The sequence below is a fragment of the Antennarius striatus genome, chromosome 21 (genome assembly GCF_040054535.1).
Source record: "Antennarius striatus isolate MH-2024 chromosome 21, ASM4005453v1, whole genome shotgun sequence".
Classification (NCBI taxonomy): domain Eukaryota; kingdom Metazoa; phylum Chordata; class Actinopteri; order Lophiiformes; family Antennariidae; genus Antennarius; species Antennarius striatus.
The window spans coordinates 550,454-567,444 of NC_090796.1; the positions used below are offsets into that span (position 1 = coordinate 550,454).

At 46.4% G+C, this 16,991-nt stretch overlaps 1 protein-coding gene across 2 annotated transcripts in view; it reads left to right on the forward strand.

The window, feature by feature from the left end:
* mtr (5-methyltetrahydrofolate-homocysteine methyltransferase) overlaps positions 1-16,991 on the forward strand; it is a 36,118-nt gene that overhangs the window by 1,179 nt on the left and 17,948 nt on the right. Inside the window, exons 2-11 of one of the 2 annotated variants that reach the window (XM_068306026.1) lie at positions 6,790-6,998; positions 7,176-7,265; positions 8,067-8,136; positions 8,211-8,303; positions 11,056-11,162; positions 11,868-11,927; positions 12,900-12,994; positions 13,080-13,180; positions 16,489-16,550; positions 16,898-16,965. In XM_068306026.1, coding sequence (XP_068162127.1) covers positions 6,790-6,998; positions 7,176-7,265; positions 8,067-8,136; positions 8,211-8,303; positions 11,056-11,162; positions 11,868-11,927; positions 12,900-12,994; positions 13,080-13,180; positions 16,489-16,550; positions 16,898-16,965 — 955 coding nt within the window. The remainder of the gene's footprint in view (positions 1-6,789; positions 6,999-7,175; positions 7,266-8,066; positions 8,137-8,210; positions 8,304-11,055; positions 11,163-11,867; positions 11,928-12,899; positions 12,995-13,079; positions 13,181-16,488; positions 16,551-16,897; positions 16,966-16,991) is intronic. The other variant, XM_068306027.1, reaches the window with a different exon arrangement.

The window sequence follows — 16,991 nt, forward strand, 5'->3', positions numbered from 1 at the left end:
GGGACCTCTGATCTAGGGGTAACAGAGACAATGACACCTGAGGTGTGTTCTGGTCCGGTATACTCCAATCAATCTATCAGTCAATCAAGTTTTATTGATATAGCTCTTAATCATGACAGCAGACATTTCAAAGCTCTTTAACAGACAGAAACCAACTGAACCCTCCAGAGCATCAGAGACAGTGGAGGGAAAAACTCCCTCATTGAGGAAGAAACTCTGGGCAGGACCCAGACTCTTTTGGGGGCCATCCGCCTCGACCGGTTGGGTGGAAAAGAAATCAAAGGAAGATAAGAACAGGGTCAGAGAGAGAGAGACAGAGAGAGAGAGTGGTAGATAGTCCAGATAGAGACAGGGTCAATATGGTTAAGGTCATGTTTCCCACTGCTAAAGTCAAGGCACAATTACAGCTGCGTGGATGACTGTATGGAGGAAGGAGGAAGAGAGGCAGCAGGACCCCAGTTGATGGTTAGGTGAGGGGTGGTACTGGTGGATGGGAGGTGCAGGTCCACAGCGGATGGGTGGATGAGGGGTGAACCTGAGAAAAACCTGTGAGGACATAGAGCACAGAGACTCCAGGGAAGAAGTTGAGTTAGTAAAGGTGTGATTGGAGACTTGGAGAGTGAGGTCAGAGAGGAGGAGGAGTAACAGAGATGGTTGGAGAGAAGGGGGAGGAGAGAGGAACTCAGTGAGTCTGGATGTTGAGTCTCCACCAGTGTAGGTCTATATGAATATAAACGTAGTAACCTAAGGTGCCATCAATTGTAAAATTTATGAAAAAGAAAAGTTTTAAGTCTAGTCTTAAATAGTGAGAGGGTGTCTGCCCCCCGAACTGAGGTAGGGAGGTGGTTCCACAATAGAGGGGCTTGATAGCAGAAGGCTCTAGCCCCCGTCCTACTTTTATAAATTCTAGGAACCACCAGTAGGCCAGTATGTTGAGAGCGTAATGCTCTAGATGGATTATAAGGAACTAAAGTTCCTTCAGGTAGGTCGGTGCCACCAAGGGCTTTGGAAGTGAGGAGGAGTATTTTAACATCTATCCTAGCTTCACAGGAAGCCAGTGCAGAGAAGCAACACAGGAGAAATATGGTCTCTGGTACTGGTCCTGGTCAGAACCTGGTCTCTGGTACTGGTCCTGGTCAGAACCTGGTCTCTGGTACCGGTCCTGGTCAGAACAGGGGCAGCAGCGTTCTGAATTAGTTGAAGACTCTTCAGCGACTTTTTGGGGCAGCCTGAAAAAAGTGCGTTACAGTAATCTAGTCTGGAGGTGATGAAAGCGTGGATTAATTTCTCTGCATCACTCCGTTTTAAAATATGCCCGATTTTAACAATGTTTCGGAGATGGAAAAAGGCCGTTCTAGAAACCTGCTTAATGTGTGTGTTAAAGGAGAGATCCTGATCAAAGATGACACCTAGGTTCCTCGCAGTGGTTTTGGCCTCAAACGTGGTGCCATCCAAGGTTATTACATTTTTTTTATTAGGTTCATTTTTCTTCTTTCCAGACATGTTGTTACAACATATTTCACTTTCATCAGTGTTGAAACATCATCAGCAACATCTGAAAAGAAAAAAAAGGGTTGACGGGTTGAAGCCATTGGCTTGTAAGATTCCCGTCCCCTAAATCATCAACAAACATCTCATTAGAATATGTAATCAACAAACTCAGACATTAAAAGTCTTCAACCAGCTCATCCAGTGAATTCTGACAGACGTTCATACCCTTATCCACTTCCAGACATTAGCCTTTACCCTAGAGTATAACCATGTTTACATTCTTGCTGGAACACAAGGTTTGTTAACATCATGGATAGTCAAACAGGAAGTTGACCTTACCAGTGTTCTCCACAAGAATATAATGATCACCTTCACCTCCCTCAGCAGACAGTGTTCATACAAGAATTAACCAGTTTGTTACACGCTAACAGTTTCACATGGTATTATATTGTCAGAAGATATCAACATGATCTTTAAGGTCTCAAGTTAATGTTATCACATGTTATCATGAATACATGTTTTTTTGTTCATTAGTCCATGTTTCTGACATCAATGGTGTAGATTTTTCGACTGTTCCATGAAAGACTTGACGTGTCCAAAACCGTAGAGCTCCACTATTGAAGTGACTCTGTTGTACTGATCTCTGGTGTAGTAACAACTCTTGTCCGTCTTTATTGATCATATTTCACCAACTCCTCTGCACTCCTGATCACCATTGTTTTCATCTGGTCTGGAGAAAGCCCCTTTGTCCTGATGAAGATCCTGCAAGTGTTGGTCCAGGTGTTGGTCCAGGTGTTGGTCCAGGTGTTGGTCCAGGTGCTGGTCCAGGTGTTGGTCCAGGTGTTGGTCCAGGTGTTGATCTGGGTGTTGGTCCAGGTGTTGGTCCAGGTGTTGGTCCAGGTGTCGGTCCAGGTGTTGGTCCAGGTGTCGGTCCAGGTGTTGGTCCAGGTGTTGTCGATCAGCCCATTCTTCTTCAGTTGTCGAGCTTTTTTAGCGATGTAAGCATTCTTTTTAGTGAGATTCTCATTGATGGAGACATTTTTTCCTTTCAGTTTGAAGCCTTGTTTCAGAAGAGGTATCTTGTGTTTACGATTGTTGAGTTTTATCAGCACTGCAGGTGGTCTCCTACCTCCAGATGGTGATGGGTAACATGTCTCAATCTGGTCTGATCTATAGTTATCTCCAGGTCCCTCAGTTGAGAACTCACTTGTTGCTCCACAGATTCGATGTCAGCGCTAGCCATAGCATTTCTGTAATTCCTCGGCTTGATGTTGATTCCAGTGATGATCACATCATTTATACGAATGCTTTGTTCCAAATCATCCATTCTTTGTTGTCCCTGTTCCAAGACAACAATTCTGTGGTCTTTTTCCTCCATGTCTTTCTGCATTTTCTTCATTTCATCCTTCATTTCTTCCAAAGCATCTAGCACCGGTTTGAGTTTTTCTTCCAACTTTTTATCAAAGTCACTCCCTAACTTATCAAAGTTGTTTTTTAACTCACTCTTTAACTCTTTCATGGAGACCATCTGGTCTTTAGTATCCTTCCTTTTGGTTTTGTCATTTTGCAGAGAATAAGTGAAAGTCAGTTCCTTTTGGTTTTGTCATTTTGCAGAGAATAAGTGAAAGTCAGTCTGGGTACGAGTTAGGGAGATAGCAACAACAGGAGACAGAAGAAAGACGTCTGCTCCCGTTGAGAGCCGGAAGTATAATCACTTGGCACTACATCCCTAACAGTTTTTTGGCCGAGCACAACGACCTCAGTTTTATCAGAATTGAGATGCAAAAAGTTATTGGTCATCCAATCTTTAATCCCTTTGATACACGCCTGTAATTTGCACAACTGGCTGACTTTGTCAGGTTTAATCGAGAGATATAATTGCGTATCATCAGCATAACAATGGAAGTTGATGGAGTGTTTCCTTATACATGCTTCCTCTGGGTAATTTGATAAGATAAACAGTACTGGACCAAGAATCGAGCCTTGAGGAACTCCATAACTAACTGTAGTTGACTGAGAGGAGCGGTCAGTTAAATAGGACTTAAACCACATCAGTGCTGATCCCTTAATACCAATTGTTTGGTCCAGTCGTGCCAGAAGAATATTGTGGTCAATTGTGTCAAACGCCGCACTGAGGTCCAAGAGAACCAGTAGAGAAACAAGTCCTCTGTCTGAAGCGGTTAGAAGGTCGTTGCTAACTTTGACAAGTGCTGTTTCCGTACTATGATGTTCCCTGAAACCTGACTGGAAATTCTCTAATAAACTGTTGGATTTAAGGAAATCACAGAACTGATTAGCGACTATTTTCTCCAAGATCTTAGATAAAAACGGGAGATTTGAGATGGGTCGATAATTATTTAGAACAGTAGGGTCCAGGTTAGGTTTTTTGAGAAGTGGCTTAATTACAGCTACTTTAAAGGACCGTGGTACATATCCAGTTGATAAAGACATGTTAATTATATTAAGGAAGTGGTTGCCAAGTAAAGGTAGGGCTTCTTTGATGAGTTTAGTTGGAATTGGATCTAACAGACAGGAGGATGGTTTAGCTGAGGAGATTATTTTAATCATCTGACTAATCTGTATTGGAGAAAAGACATCCATAGAACCAAAGGGTTCAGGAGTCAGTTGTGTGTTTTCCGGATCTAAGGGACCTAAAGAAGGACCAGAGTTTGAGGATAGGACACCATTAATTTTGTCTCTGATGAGCAGGATCTTATTATTGAAGAAATTCATAAAATCATGGAGACTTGATGGAATACTAGGCACAAATGCACTGTGGTTCTTTGTCAGTCTGGATACAGGACTGAACAAGAATCTGTAATTGTTTCTATTGTCCTCCATTAATGATGAATAATAGGCTGCTCTAGCGGAACGAAGTGCCTTCCTGTATTTATGTAAACCATCATGCCACGCAGTGCGGTATTCTTCTAACTTAGTAGAACGCCATTTCCTCTCAAGTTGTCGGGATTCTTGCTTTAATTGGTGGGTATGAGAATTAAACCAGGGAGCTCGCATCCCCTGTTTTATAGTCTTATTTTTTAGTGGAGCAATTAAATCTAAGGTTTTTCGCAGAGAATCTGAAGTAACATCAACAAACTAATCAATTTGAGATGGGCTAGCATTAACTGCGTTCAGAAAATGACCCGCTGTGTAGTTCAGTAGTGGGATTAGATTAATTAACTTGGGATTTCTTCCCTAAATTTAGAAATAGTATGATCTGATAAGTTTCTAGTACAAACGTTTTTTGCAGGAAGAGAATTACACAATAGCCGAATGTCAAAAGTTATCAGGCAGTGGTCAGAAAGGATAGGATTACGAGGAAAGATGACCAACTCCTCAATTTCAATCCCATAAATCAAGACTAAGTCCAGAGTATGCTCGAACTGGTGGGTAGGTTCCTGTACACACTGGCTAAAGCCTATGGAGTCTAGTAATGACATAAATGCCCTACTGAGGCTATCATTACTGTCATCCACGTGAATATTGAAATCACCAACAATTATGACCTCATCAGTTTTAAGAATTAAACTAGTTAAGAAATCGGCAAATTCGGATAGAAAGTCACTGTATGGACCAGGAGGACGATAGATGATGACAAATAATAGGGGCTGAAGTAGTTTCTGGAAAACCAAACTCCAGTTTGGTTTTCTTTAGTCTCTGCAGAAAATCCCACTTCACAGAGACAGGAGGTGGAAATGGAAGCAGGGATTAAGATACTTCATGGGTCTCAGGATAATCTGTCTTGACTTTGATCCAGAACACTGGGGCAGTTGTGGGCACTAAATTTAGGGGTAACGGCTGGTAACCTGTCAGGTGACCCAGACCCGTCAAGAGGACAGACACACGCATTCGTCTGTGTGTCATTCAGCACAGACGCCACTTTAAAAATAAAACACCTTTCAGACTAAAATAAATAAAATAGAAGTAATGTCAATTATTTTTCTTTCTGTGTGGCCCGGTACCAAACGACACACGGACCGGTACCGGTCCACGGACCAGGGGTTGGGGACCACTGGTCTAACGGACTGATGGACAAACACTGACAATTACAATACATCACTGCTCTGAAGCGGGATGTAATAACTTTTTATCTGATTCGGCCTCATAAAAAAGCTCCAAACCTCTAAATTTTGACAAAAAAAAAAAACAACCCTAATTTTTTTATCCACCAATGAACACACAGGATCTGTTTCATTACGCACCGCTTCACAGCGGGGATGTGGTGTCGTGTCAGTGTTGGGGTGTCCGTCCGTTAGTCCACCAAATGTCTCCACAACCGTTCAGACAGAAAGATGAAACTAAAGCACATGACTCAGGCAGGAGGGGGGAAGAAGGTCAGGTGATGACCTTGACCTTGAGAAAACTAGGTCAAGGTCAAATTTCAACTTTTGTACACTCAGGAACCGGATAAGATAGAAAGACGAGGGAGAAGGCCAGTGTGAATAACACCATAGATCCGGTCTCACTGATGTATCCATCCGCCAACACGTGGTAAAGAACGAGATCCGGTCTCACTGATATATCCATCCGCCAACAGGCGGTAAAGAACGAGATGCGGTCTCACTGATGTATCCATCCGCCAACACGTGGTAAAGAACGAGATCCGGTCTCACTGATATATCAATTCGCCAACAAGTGGTAAAGAACGAGATGCGGTCTCACTGATGTATCCATCCGCCAACACGCGGTAAAGAACGAGATGCGGTCTCACTGATGTATCCATCTGCCAACACGTGGTAAAGAACGAGATCCGGTCTCACTGATATATCATTTCGCCAACAAGTGGTAAAGAACGAGATGCGGTCTCACTGATGTATCCATCCGCCAACACGCGGTAAAGAACGAGATCCGGTCTCACTGATATATCCATTCGCCAACAAGTGGTAAAGAACGAGATGCGGTCTCACTGATGTATCCATCCGCCAACACGCGGTAAAGAACGAGATCCGGTCTCACTGATATATCCATTCGCCAACAAGTGGTAAAGAACGAGATGCGGTCTCACTGATGTATCCATCCGCCAACACGCGGTAAAGAACGAGATCCGGTCTCACTGATATATCCATTCGCCAACAAGTGGTAAAGAACGAGACGCGGTCTCACTGATGTATCCATCCGCCAACACGCGGTAAAGAACGAGATGCGGTCTCACTGATGTATCCATCCGCCAACACGTGGTAAAGAACGAGATACGGTCTCACTGATATATCCATTCGCCAACACGTGGTAAAGAACGAGATGCGGTCTCAACTCTGTGTCGTCAGTTTATCACATGAAGTCTTTTCTCTTCTTTCCCAGGATGCTGTGTGTTGGAGTCGGAGCTGCGAGCAGTGCTGCAGCAAAGGATTATGGTCCTGGATGGTGGGATGGGGACCATGATCCAGCAGCACAAGCTGGAGGAGGAAGACTTCAGGGGGGAAGAGTTTAGAGAGCATCCTCTTCCTCTGAAGGGCAACAACGACCTTCTCAGCATCACGCAGCCAGAAGTTATCTATGGAATACACAAGGTGTGTGATCCAGACCCCCCAGTCCAGGTGGTCCAGCAGGCCCCCCTGAAGGAGGCCCCTGAAGGAGGCCCCTGAAGGAGGCCCCCTGCAGGAGGGCCCCTGCAGGAGCGCCCCTGAGGGAGCCCCCCTGAAGGAGCCCCCCCTGAAGGAGGCCTCACCTTTCCGTCTCTGTTTCAGGACTACCTGCAGGCTGGAGCCGACATCATCGAGACCAACACCTTCAGCAGCACGTCTGTGGCCCAGGCCGACTATGGGCTGGAGCACCTGGTACGGGTCTGAGTGTCACACAACACGCGTCGCTATGGTGATGGTAGCATCAGTCAGGGACCGACTGGAGTCAGCCAATCAGAGGAAAGAACCATTGTAATTGAAGGAGCTGAGTTGTGCTCAGACCCCCATTGATCAGTGCTGTTGGGTCGGGATCCGTTTCAGCCCCGGTACCACATCAGTTCTGACCTGCTGCCAGCGACCCGCCCCTGATGTACCCGCAGTCAGGACTGTTCTGTTCACACTGCTCATTTACTGCATGTATGCTAAATGATATCTAAATTTTCCTTGTTCTGACATCCCGCTGCAGAGCGATGATGTGTTGTCATGTCAGCGTTCGTCTGTCCATGCGTTAGTCCACCAAATGTCTTCAGAACCGTTCAGACAGAACGAGGCAGTCAGAGCGACATCCTGTGACATCATCACATTTCTGCCTCTGACTTCCTGAAACAGTTGCTTTTTGTTTTGTGATTATATCTCATCAGGATTCAGAGATGTGTCCCTAAAGAGGTATAAAAGTGTAAATTTGACCTTGACCTAGTTTTTCAAGGTCAAGGTTGTGATCTAATTTCCATCCCCTCACCTCCCTGAACGTAAAACCTTTTGTTTCGTCTGATCCGGTTCCTGAGAGATGTGCAAAACTTTGACCCTGGGCAGTTCAGCCAAAACAGAATACTTGACACAAAATGCACACACACACACACACACACACACACACACACACACACACACACACACACACACACACACACACACACACACACACACACACAGTATGTAAATGAAGTGCTTTCTGTGCAGGCCTACCGCCTGAACAAGGCGTCTGCAGAGCTGGCGAGGAAGGCGGCGGATGACTTCACTAAACAGACGGGTACAGACACACGTGACTGTTGTGTTCTCCTGCCGTCATGCGTGTGTGATCACATGTGATGTGTGTGTTTTCAGGCTGTAGGCGTTACGTGGCGGGGGCTTTGGGCCCCACCAACAGGACCCTGTCCATATCGCCGTCGGTGGAGAGACCCGACTTCAGGAACATCAGTAAGACAGTGATTGTCCTTGTGGATGTCTTCAGGTGGTGTGGGGCCACAGGTTGTGATGGATGTTGTTAGGGGGGGGTTCCACACTAAAGTGGGACGCTCCCCATCTTCTGACCTCAGTCCTTCTGAACCTGCTCATTAGTTTCTGTCAAATCCTGTTTAATGAATAAATCAGGAAACAGTCATGGGCGGTGGATTAAATAATAAAGGTCAGATGACGTGACTGAACACGGGCACGGTGATGGTAGACTACGGCCCCTGGGGGGGCAGGTAGGCTGGAGTCTCCTGTAGTTCCACCACAGCTCTGATCTGGTTCACACAGTTGGTGCAGACGCATAATAACTACGTTTATGACACGGAGTTCCCCTGACCCTCATCCAGTATCAGCTCAGATATTGATTATAGTACAGACGGGGTGACAGACATCCTAACGGCAGTAGATGACCTCTGAAGGTCAGCCCCGTCACACCGTCTTACTTCAATCCCATAGCAGAGGAATCTGGTAAAACTAGCTGGAGTGTTTTCAGCAAATGTAACTGATTTACATTTCCTGATTTCCTCTGCTAACCCCCCCTGTCTACTGGACAACATTCAAACTGCGATTACCATTAATTGATAAACCTTTACTGTCAATAATTAACAGGTCCTTAAAAATTGGTCATGTCCCACAATCTGTCAAAGTGGCTGTGATCAAGCCCCTCCCTCAGAAACCAAACCTAGAGTCTCCTCTCAAACCACAGGCCGACCTCTAACCTGCTGTTCCTGTCTCAGGTCCCAGAGAACCTAGTGGACAAACAGCTGAGTGACTACCTGTTAGAGAACTACCTGTTAGAGAACTACCTGTTAGAGAACTACCTGTTAGAGAACTACCTGTTAGAGAACTACCTGTTAGAGAACTACCTGTTAGAGAACTACCTGTTAGAGAACTACCTGTTAGAGAACTACCTGTTAGAGAACTACCTGTTAGAGAACTACCTGTTGGAGGATTTCCAGTCAGGTCTTAGAACACACTACAGAACAGAGACGACCGCTGAGAGTCACAAACGACCTGTAAATGACGTCAGATAAAGGTCTTCTGTCTGTTCTAGTCTTGTTAGACCTGAGTGCAGCATTCTGTACCGTTGGTCATAATAGTTCTTTTTATTGATGAGTTAATTTTTTTCAGACATGTTAATATAACAGACTTCACTCCTTCACATTTACAACATCAGAGAAAAAAGGCTGACGGGTAGAAGCCAACGGGCTTGTTAAAAAACATCTCATTAGAATATGTAGTCAACAAACTCAGACGTTAAAAGTCTTCAACCAGCTCATCCAGTGAATTCTGACAGACGTTCATACCCTTATCCACTTCCAGACATTAGCCTTTACCCTAGAGTATAACCATGGTTACATTCTTCCTAGGAACACAAGGTTTGTTACCATCATGGATAGTCAAACAGGAAGTTGACCTTACCAGTGTTCTCCAGAAGAATATAATGATCATATTAACCTCCCTCAGCAGACAGTGTTCATACAAGAATTAACCAGTTTGTTACACGCTAACCGTTACACATGGTATTATATTGTCAGAAGATATCAACATGATCTTTAAGGTCTCAAGTTAATGTTATCCCATGTTATCACAAATCCAGGGTCAGGGGTTAGAAGGCAGGAGGCAGAAGCTGCAGCTATCTGCCCCCTCTACTCTGGAACGATCTCCCAGCCTCGGTCCGGGGGGGGGGGGCACCCTTAGCTTATTTAAGAGTAAACTAAAAACCCTCCTGATCGATAGAGTCTACAGTTAGAAATAAGACAGATTCATTCTAGTAGATCAGCCCCCACAGGTCCAGACTGCTGGGGGGCTTCTCTCCCGTTGAAGGGAGTTCCTTTAATTACTTTGGAGCTTCTGTTACTTCTTTCTTTGCTTTTCCTTCTAATATTAAATTATACTTTTCGCTTGCGAAACACGGTCGCTGTCTTTGTGCGTCTGCTCGACAGGTGGGGGGCACAAGAAATCCAAAGGCCTGAAAATTCTTTCCCCACTCTGAGCGGGGGGATCTAATCTTTATCCCGTCCTATCGGTCCTGTCTGCAACTCTCTCTCTTCTCCTTGCCCTGTCTCTATCCCCATTCTATTTCCTGTCCCACCCAACCAGTCAAGGCGGATGACCGCCCTCCAGAGTCTGGCTCCGCCCTCCAGAGTCTGGGTCCTGCCTGGAGTTTCTTCCTCAATGAGGGAGTTTCTCCCCACTGCTGTCTCTGGAGCTCTGGAGGTTCTGTTGGGGTTCTGTTGGGGTTCTGTTGGGGTTCTGTCTGTTGAAGCGCTTTGAAATGTCTGATGATGTGATGAAGCACTTTATCAATAAAATTTGATTGATTGATTGATTATGCAGTCAGTTTGACACAGGCAGCAGAAATCTTGTGTCATTGGATTTGAACTCTACAGTAGCGTGTGCACCCATGATGTGTGTGTAGTGTAATAATAAGTAATGAATAATTACATCAGCTGTCAGCTAAACTAGTCTAAACGTCACTACTGGGGCGACTGGTCCCATCGTCTACATTCGTGATGGAACACTTTGGTTTCATCGTGTTCTTAGGTGACTGATGTATGTCTGTTTAACACCTCAGTGGAATAAAGTGTGTGTTCTGAACAGTTTGGTGTGTGTGTGTGTCTGTGTGTGTGTGTGTGTGTGTCTGTGTGTGTGTGTGTGTGTGTGTGTGTCTGTGTCTGTGTGTGTGTGTGTGTGTGTGTGTGTGTGTGCTCCTCAGCGTTCGATGCTCTCGTAGAGGCCTACTCAGAGCAAGTCAGAGGTCTGTTGGATGGCGGTGCAGACCTCCTGCTGGTGGAAACCATCTTTGACACCGCCAACGCCAAGGTAGGTGTGAGGAGGTGTTTCCTCTGGAGACAGACGGTGTGTTTGAGGTCCGTCAGACGGTCTGGGCGCAGGGGCAGGAAGGCAAAACGCTCCACAGGTTACAGTTCAGTTCATTTGTCCTGTGGTTTGATTACAGAAATATTCCACATTCATTCATTCATTCATTCATTCATTCATTGAGTCATCCATTTGTCCATTCATTCATTCATTCATCCATTTGTTCATGTGTTTTCCGAGCTGCTCCTGTTGTGTTCAGGATCTTTTAAAAATAACCCCAACATGATTTTACCTTTAACTTGAAGCTGTTATATTAAAACTACCTGAACTGTTCAAATAGTCTTAATTCAAGACGAACACGGTTTTCATCAGATAGCAAACATTAGCTTTGGCTGGGGGGGCATCATTTCCCTGATCACCAGATCTCCCGGTAGGACTGGGTCGTTAATTAAAGAGCAAACATGCAGAATTTCGTAGTTTGACTTTCGGTCGTAGGACAGAGACCCGGCAACGCCACAGACCCCTGGGGGGTCAAATAGTTCCTCTCCTCTTGTTAAACTGCTGAACGGCCGTTCACACCACACAACTTTACTGACTTCTAAAACATCCTAGTGTTACTAATATGTGTGTGTGTGTGTGTGTGTGTGTGTGTGTGTGTGTGTGTGTGTGTGTGTGTGTGTGTGTGTGTGTGTGTGCTTCTCTCTACAGGCTGCTTTGTTTGCAATTGACTTGTTGTTTGAACAGAGCTACAAAAGAACGCCGATCTTTGTACGTATGAAATTTGTCGTAACCATTTGGTTTGGGGGGAGGGGGTGGAGTCTGTTAGCTAAGCTACAGCTGCCTGTGTGCAACCGAACTACAGAAAGTAGAACCTCAAGATCAGAGCAGCTCCACATCCCAGTTATTGGACATACGAGCCGCTGCTCTGTTCAGTGTTTGACATCAAGCAAAAGTCTGAGATTCAAGTAGTCCCTCAGGACACCACCTGCTGGCGGATGGATACGACATCAGTGAGACCGGATCTCGTTCTTCACCACCTGCTGGTGGATGGATACGACATCGGTGAGACCGGATCTCGTTCTTCACCGCCTGCTGGCGGATGGATACGACATCGGTGAGACCGGATCTCGTTCTTTACCGCCTGTTGGCGGATGGATACGACATCAGTGAGACCGGATCTCGTTCTTTACCGCCTGTTGGCGGATGGACACGACATCAGTGAGACCGGATCTCGTTCTTTACCGCCTGTTGGCGGATGGATACGACATCAGTGAAACCGGATCTCGTTCTTTACCGCCTGTTGGCGGATGGATACGACATCGGTGAGACCGGATCTCGTTCTTCACCGCCTGCTGGCGGATGGATACGACATCGGTGAGACCGGATCTCGTTCTTTACCGCCTGTTGGCGGATGGATACGACATCCGTGAGACCGGATCTCGTTCTTTACCGCCTGTTGGCGGATGGATACGACATCAGTGAGACCGGATCTCGTTCTTTACCGCCTGTTGGCGGATGGATACGTTTCTTTTCATTCTTGATCGTTGTTCACTATCTCACACATGGGGAGTTTTACACAGGTCTACATTCTGCTGGTGATATGAAGGTTTTTGTTTTCATCATTTAGGGTTTTGGGGCTTTTTTAGGCTGGAATGAATTAAAATTGTCGTTTTTTTAACCCGTTTTAAAATGGATCAGGGGCTCAGATACAGATCACACTTGACCCTGTCCCTGTGGTAGATCTCAGGGACCATTGTGGACCGCAGTGGACGGACTCTGTCGGGTCAGACGGGGGAGGCCTTCGTGTTGAGTGTGTCCCACGTCAAACCTCTGTGGTGAGTGACCCCCCCTCACACACAGCCTCTGGTGTCACGCTGGCAGTGAGCTGAGTGTGTTCCCCCCCCCCCCTGTGTGTTACAGTATCGGTCTGAACTGCGCTCTGGGGGCCACAGAGATGAGGCCCTTCATTGAGGCCATAGGGAAGACCTCCACAGCGTTCATCATCTGTTACCCCAATGCAGGTATACCCCAGCATCAGCACCCCCCCATTGGGTGTGATGGTGGTGACGAAACACGTCGCCCTAACTCTCTGGGGGGTCACCACAGAGCAGACAGGGTGGGGCAGACCAATGGGGGTACAGTGGTGGTAGGAGCAGCAGTGTTTGTGAACCCAGGTTCTGGGGTCCCTGACTGGACCCTCAAACCCCCAGACCCCCGGGGTCAGGGGTCAAGGACTGAGAAAACAGGAAGGCAAATCTCCTTCCTCTGTTTCTCTGACTGACAGACTGGTTTTACTGGTGACAGACTGGTTTTACTGGTGACAGACTGGTGTTACTGGTGACAGACTGGTTTTACTGGTGACAGACTGGTTTTACTGGTGACAGACTGGTTTTACTGGTGACACACTGGTGTTACTGGTGACAGACTGGTTTTACTGGTGACAGACTGGTGTTACTGGTGACAGACTGGTTTTACTGGTGACAGACTGGTTTTACTGGTGACAGACTGGTTTTTACTGGTGACAGACTGGTTTTACTGGTGACAGACTGGTTTTACTGGTGACAGACTGGTGTTACTGGTGACAGACTGGTTTTACTGGTGACAGACTGGTTTTTACTGGTGACAGACTGGTTTTACTGGTGACAGACTGGTTTTACTGGTGACAGACTGGTGTTACTGGTGACAGACTGGTTTTACTGGTGACAGACTGGTGTTACTGGTGACAGACTGGTTTTACTGGTGACAGACTGGTTTTACTGGTGACAGACTGGTTTTTACTGGTGACAGACTGGTTTTACTGGTGACAGACTGGTTTTACTGGTGACAGACTGGTGTTACTGGTGACAGACTGGTTTTACTGGTGACAGACTGGTGTTACTGGTGACAGACTGGTTTTACTGGTGACAGACTGGTGTTACTGGTGACAGACTGGTTTTACTGGTGACAGACTGGTGTTACTGGTGACAGACTGGTTTTACTGGTGACAGACTGGTTTTACTGGTGACAGACTGGTTTTACTGGTGACAGACTGGTGTTACTGGTGACAGACTGGTTTTACTGGTGACAGACTGGTTTTACTGGTGACAGACTGGTGTTACTGGTGACAGACTGGTGTTACTGGTGACAGACTGGTTTTACTGGTGACAGACTGGTTTTACTGGTGACAGACTGGTGTTACTGGTGACAGACTGGTTTTACTGGTGACAGACTGGTGTTACTGCTGACAGACTGGTTTTACTGGTGACAGACTGGTTTTACTGGTGACAGACTGGTGTTACTGGTGACAGACTGGTTTTACTGGTGACAGACTGGTTTTACTGGTGACAGACTGGTTTTACTGGTGACAGACTGGTGTTACTGGTGACAGACTGGTTTTACTGGTGACAGACTGGTTTTACTGGTGACAGACTGGTTTTACTGGTGACAGACTGGTGTTACTGGTGACAGACTGGTGTTACTGGTGACAGACTGGTTTTACTGGTGACAGACTGGTTTTACTGGTGACAGACTGGTGTTACTGGTGACAGACTGGTTTTACTGGTGACAGACTGGTTTTACTGGTGACAGACTGGTGTTACTGGTGACAGACTGGTGTTACTGGTGACAGACTGGTTTTACTGGTGACAGACTGGTTTTACTGGTGACAGACTGGTTTTACTGGTGACAGACTGGTTTTACTGGTGACAGACTGGTTTTACTGGTGACAGACTGGTGTTACTGGTGACAGACTGGTTTTACTGGTGACAGACTGGTGTTACTGGTGACAGACTGGTTTTACTGGTGACAGACTGGTTTTACTGGTGACAGACTGGTTTTACTGGTGACAGACTGGTGTTACTGGTGACAGACTGGTGTTACTGGTGACAGACTGGTTTTACTGGTGACAGACTGGTTTTACTGGTGACAGACTGGTTTTACTGGTGACAGACTGGTGTTACTGGTGACAGACTGGTGTTACTGGTGACAGACTGGTTTTACTGGTGACAGACTGGTTTTACTGGTGACAGACTGGTGTTACTGGTGACAGACTGGTTTTACTGGTGACAGACTGGTTTTACTGGTGACAGACTGGTTTTACTGGTGACAGACTGGTGTTACTGGTGACAGACTGGTTTTACTGGTGACAGACTGGTTTTACTGGTGACAGACTGGTTTTACTGGTGACAGACTGGTGTTACTGGTGACAGACTGGTTTTACTGGTGACAGACAGGTTTTACTGGTGACAGACTGGTTTCACTGGTGACAGACTGGTGTTACTGGTGACAGACTGGTTTTACTGGTGACAGACTGGTTTTACTGGTGACAGACTGGTTTTACTGGTGACAGACTGGTTTTACTGGTGACAGACTGGTTTTACTGGTGACAGACTGGTTTTACTGCTGACAGACTGGTTTTACTGGTGACAGACTGGTTTTACTGGTGACAGACTGGTTTTTACTGGTGACAGACTGGTTTTACTGGTGACACACTGGTTTTTACTGCTGACAGACTGGTTTTACTGGTGACAGACTGGTTTTACTGCTGACAGACTGGTTTTACTGGTGACAGACTGGTTTTACTGGTGACAGACTGGTTTTTACTGGTGACAGACTGGTTTTACTGGTGACACACTGGTTTTTACTGCTGACAGACTGGTTTTACTGGTGACAGACTGGTTTTACTGGTGATTCCATCTTCAAGCCAAAATCCAGTCAGGATTAAGAGAAACAATCAGAAAACGTGATTAAAAGTATTTAATAGCTTGAATCCAGTAGAAACAGCTGGTTTTTAATTTAATTTATTTTATTTATTAATTTATTTATTATATTTTAATTAAACCAGTCCAGTAGAAACAGCCCCCCACCTCCTTCAGGAGGTTTTCAGGATGTTTTTCATGCATCAAACACCAGTTGAACGTGTTAGCTGTTGTAGCTCTGCCCCCAGAGGGTATCAGTGGTAACTGGCCCCCAGAGGGTATCAGTGGTAACATGCCTCCAGAGGGTATCAGTGGTAACTGGCCCCCAGAGGGTATCAGTGGTAACATGCCTCCAGAGGGTATCAGTGGTAACTGGCCCCCAGAGGGTATCAGTGGTAACATGCCTCCAGAGGGTATCAGTGGTAACTGGCCCCCAGAGGGTATCAGTGGTAACATGCCCCCAGAGGGTATCAGTGGTAACATGCCTCCAGAGGGTATCAATGGTAACTGGCCTCCAGAGGGTATCAGTGGTAACTGGCCCCCAGAGGGTATCAGTGGTAACTGGCCTCCAGAGGGTATCAGTGGTAACTGCTCAGCTGATGTTCCCCTTCAGGTCTGAATGACGCTGTGGTCTGTCTCCGTCCCTCCACCAGGTCTCCCCAACACCTTTGGTGGATACGATGAAACTCCAGCAGTGACGGCGTCACACATGAAGGTTGTGGTGGATTCTGTTCTCCTTCAGGAGTCATGTTTAATGTTAGAGGATCAGGAAGGGAGGGGGCGTGTAGTCCAGACGGTCCGTCACAGGTTACAGTCTGGGTCTGGGTCTGGGTCTGGGTCTGGGTCTGGGTCTGGTTGAACACCGTCTCACCCAGAGAAGCTGCCCACATGTCATCCACATGTCAAGAACACACACACACACACACACACACACACACACACACACACACACACACACACACACACACACACACACACACACACACACACACACACACACACACACACACACGTGTAAACTGTGTCATTACTGCATCCCTTTTCCCTGAACCTTGTCTGCAGGACTTTGCGGCGGACGGCCTGGTGAACGTTGTGGGGGGCTGCTGTGGGACCCGTCCAGCTCACACCAGGTCACTGCGGCGCTGCTGACCTCACA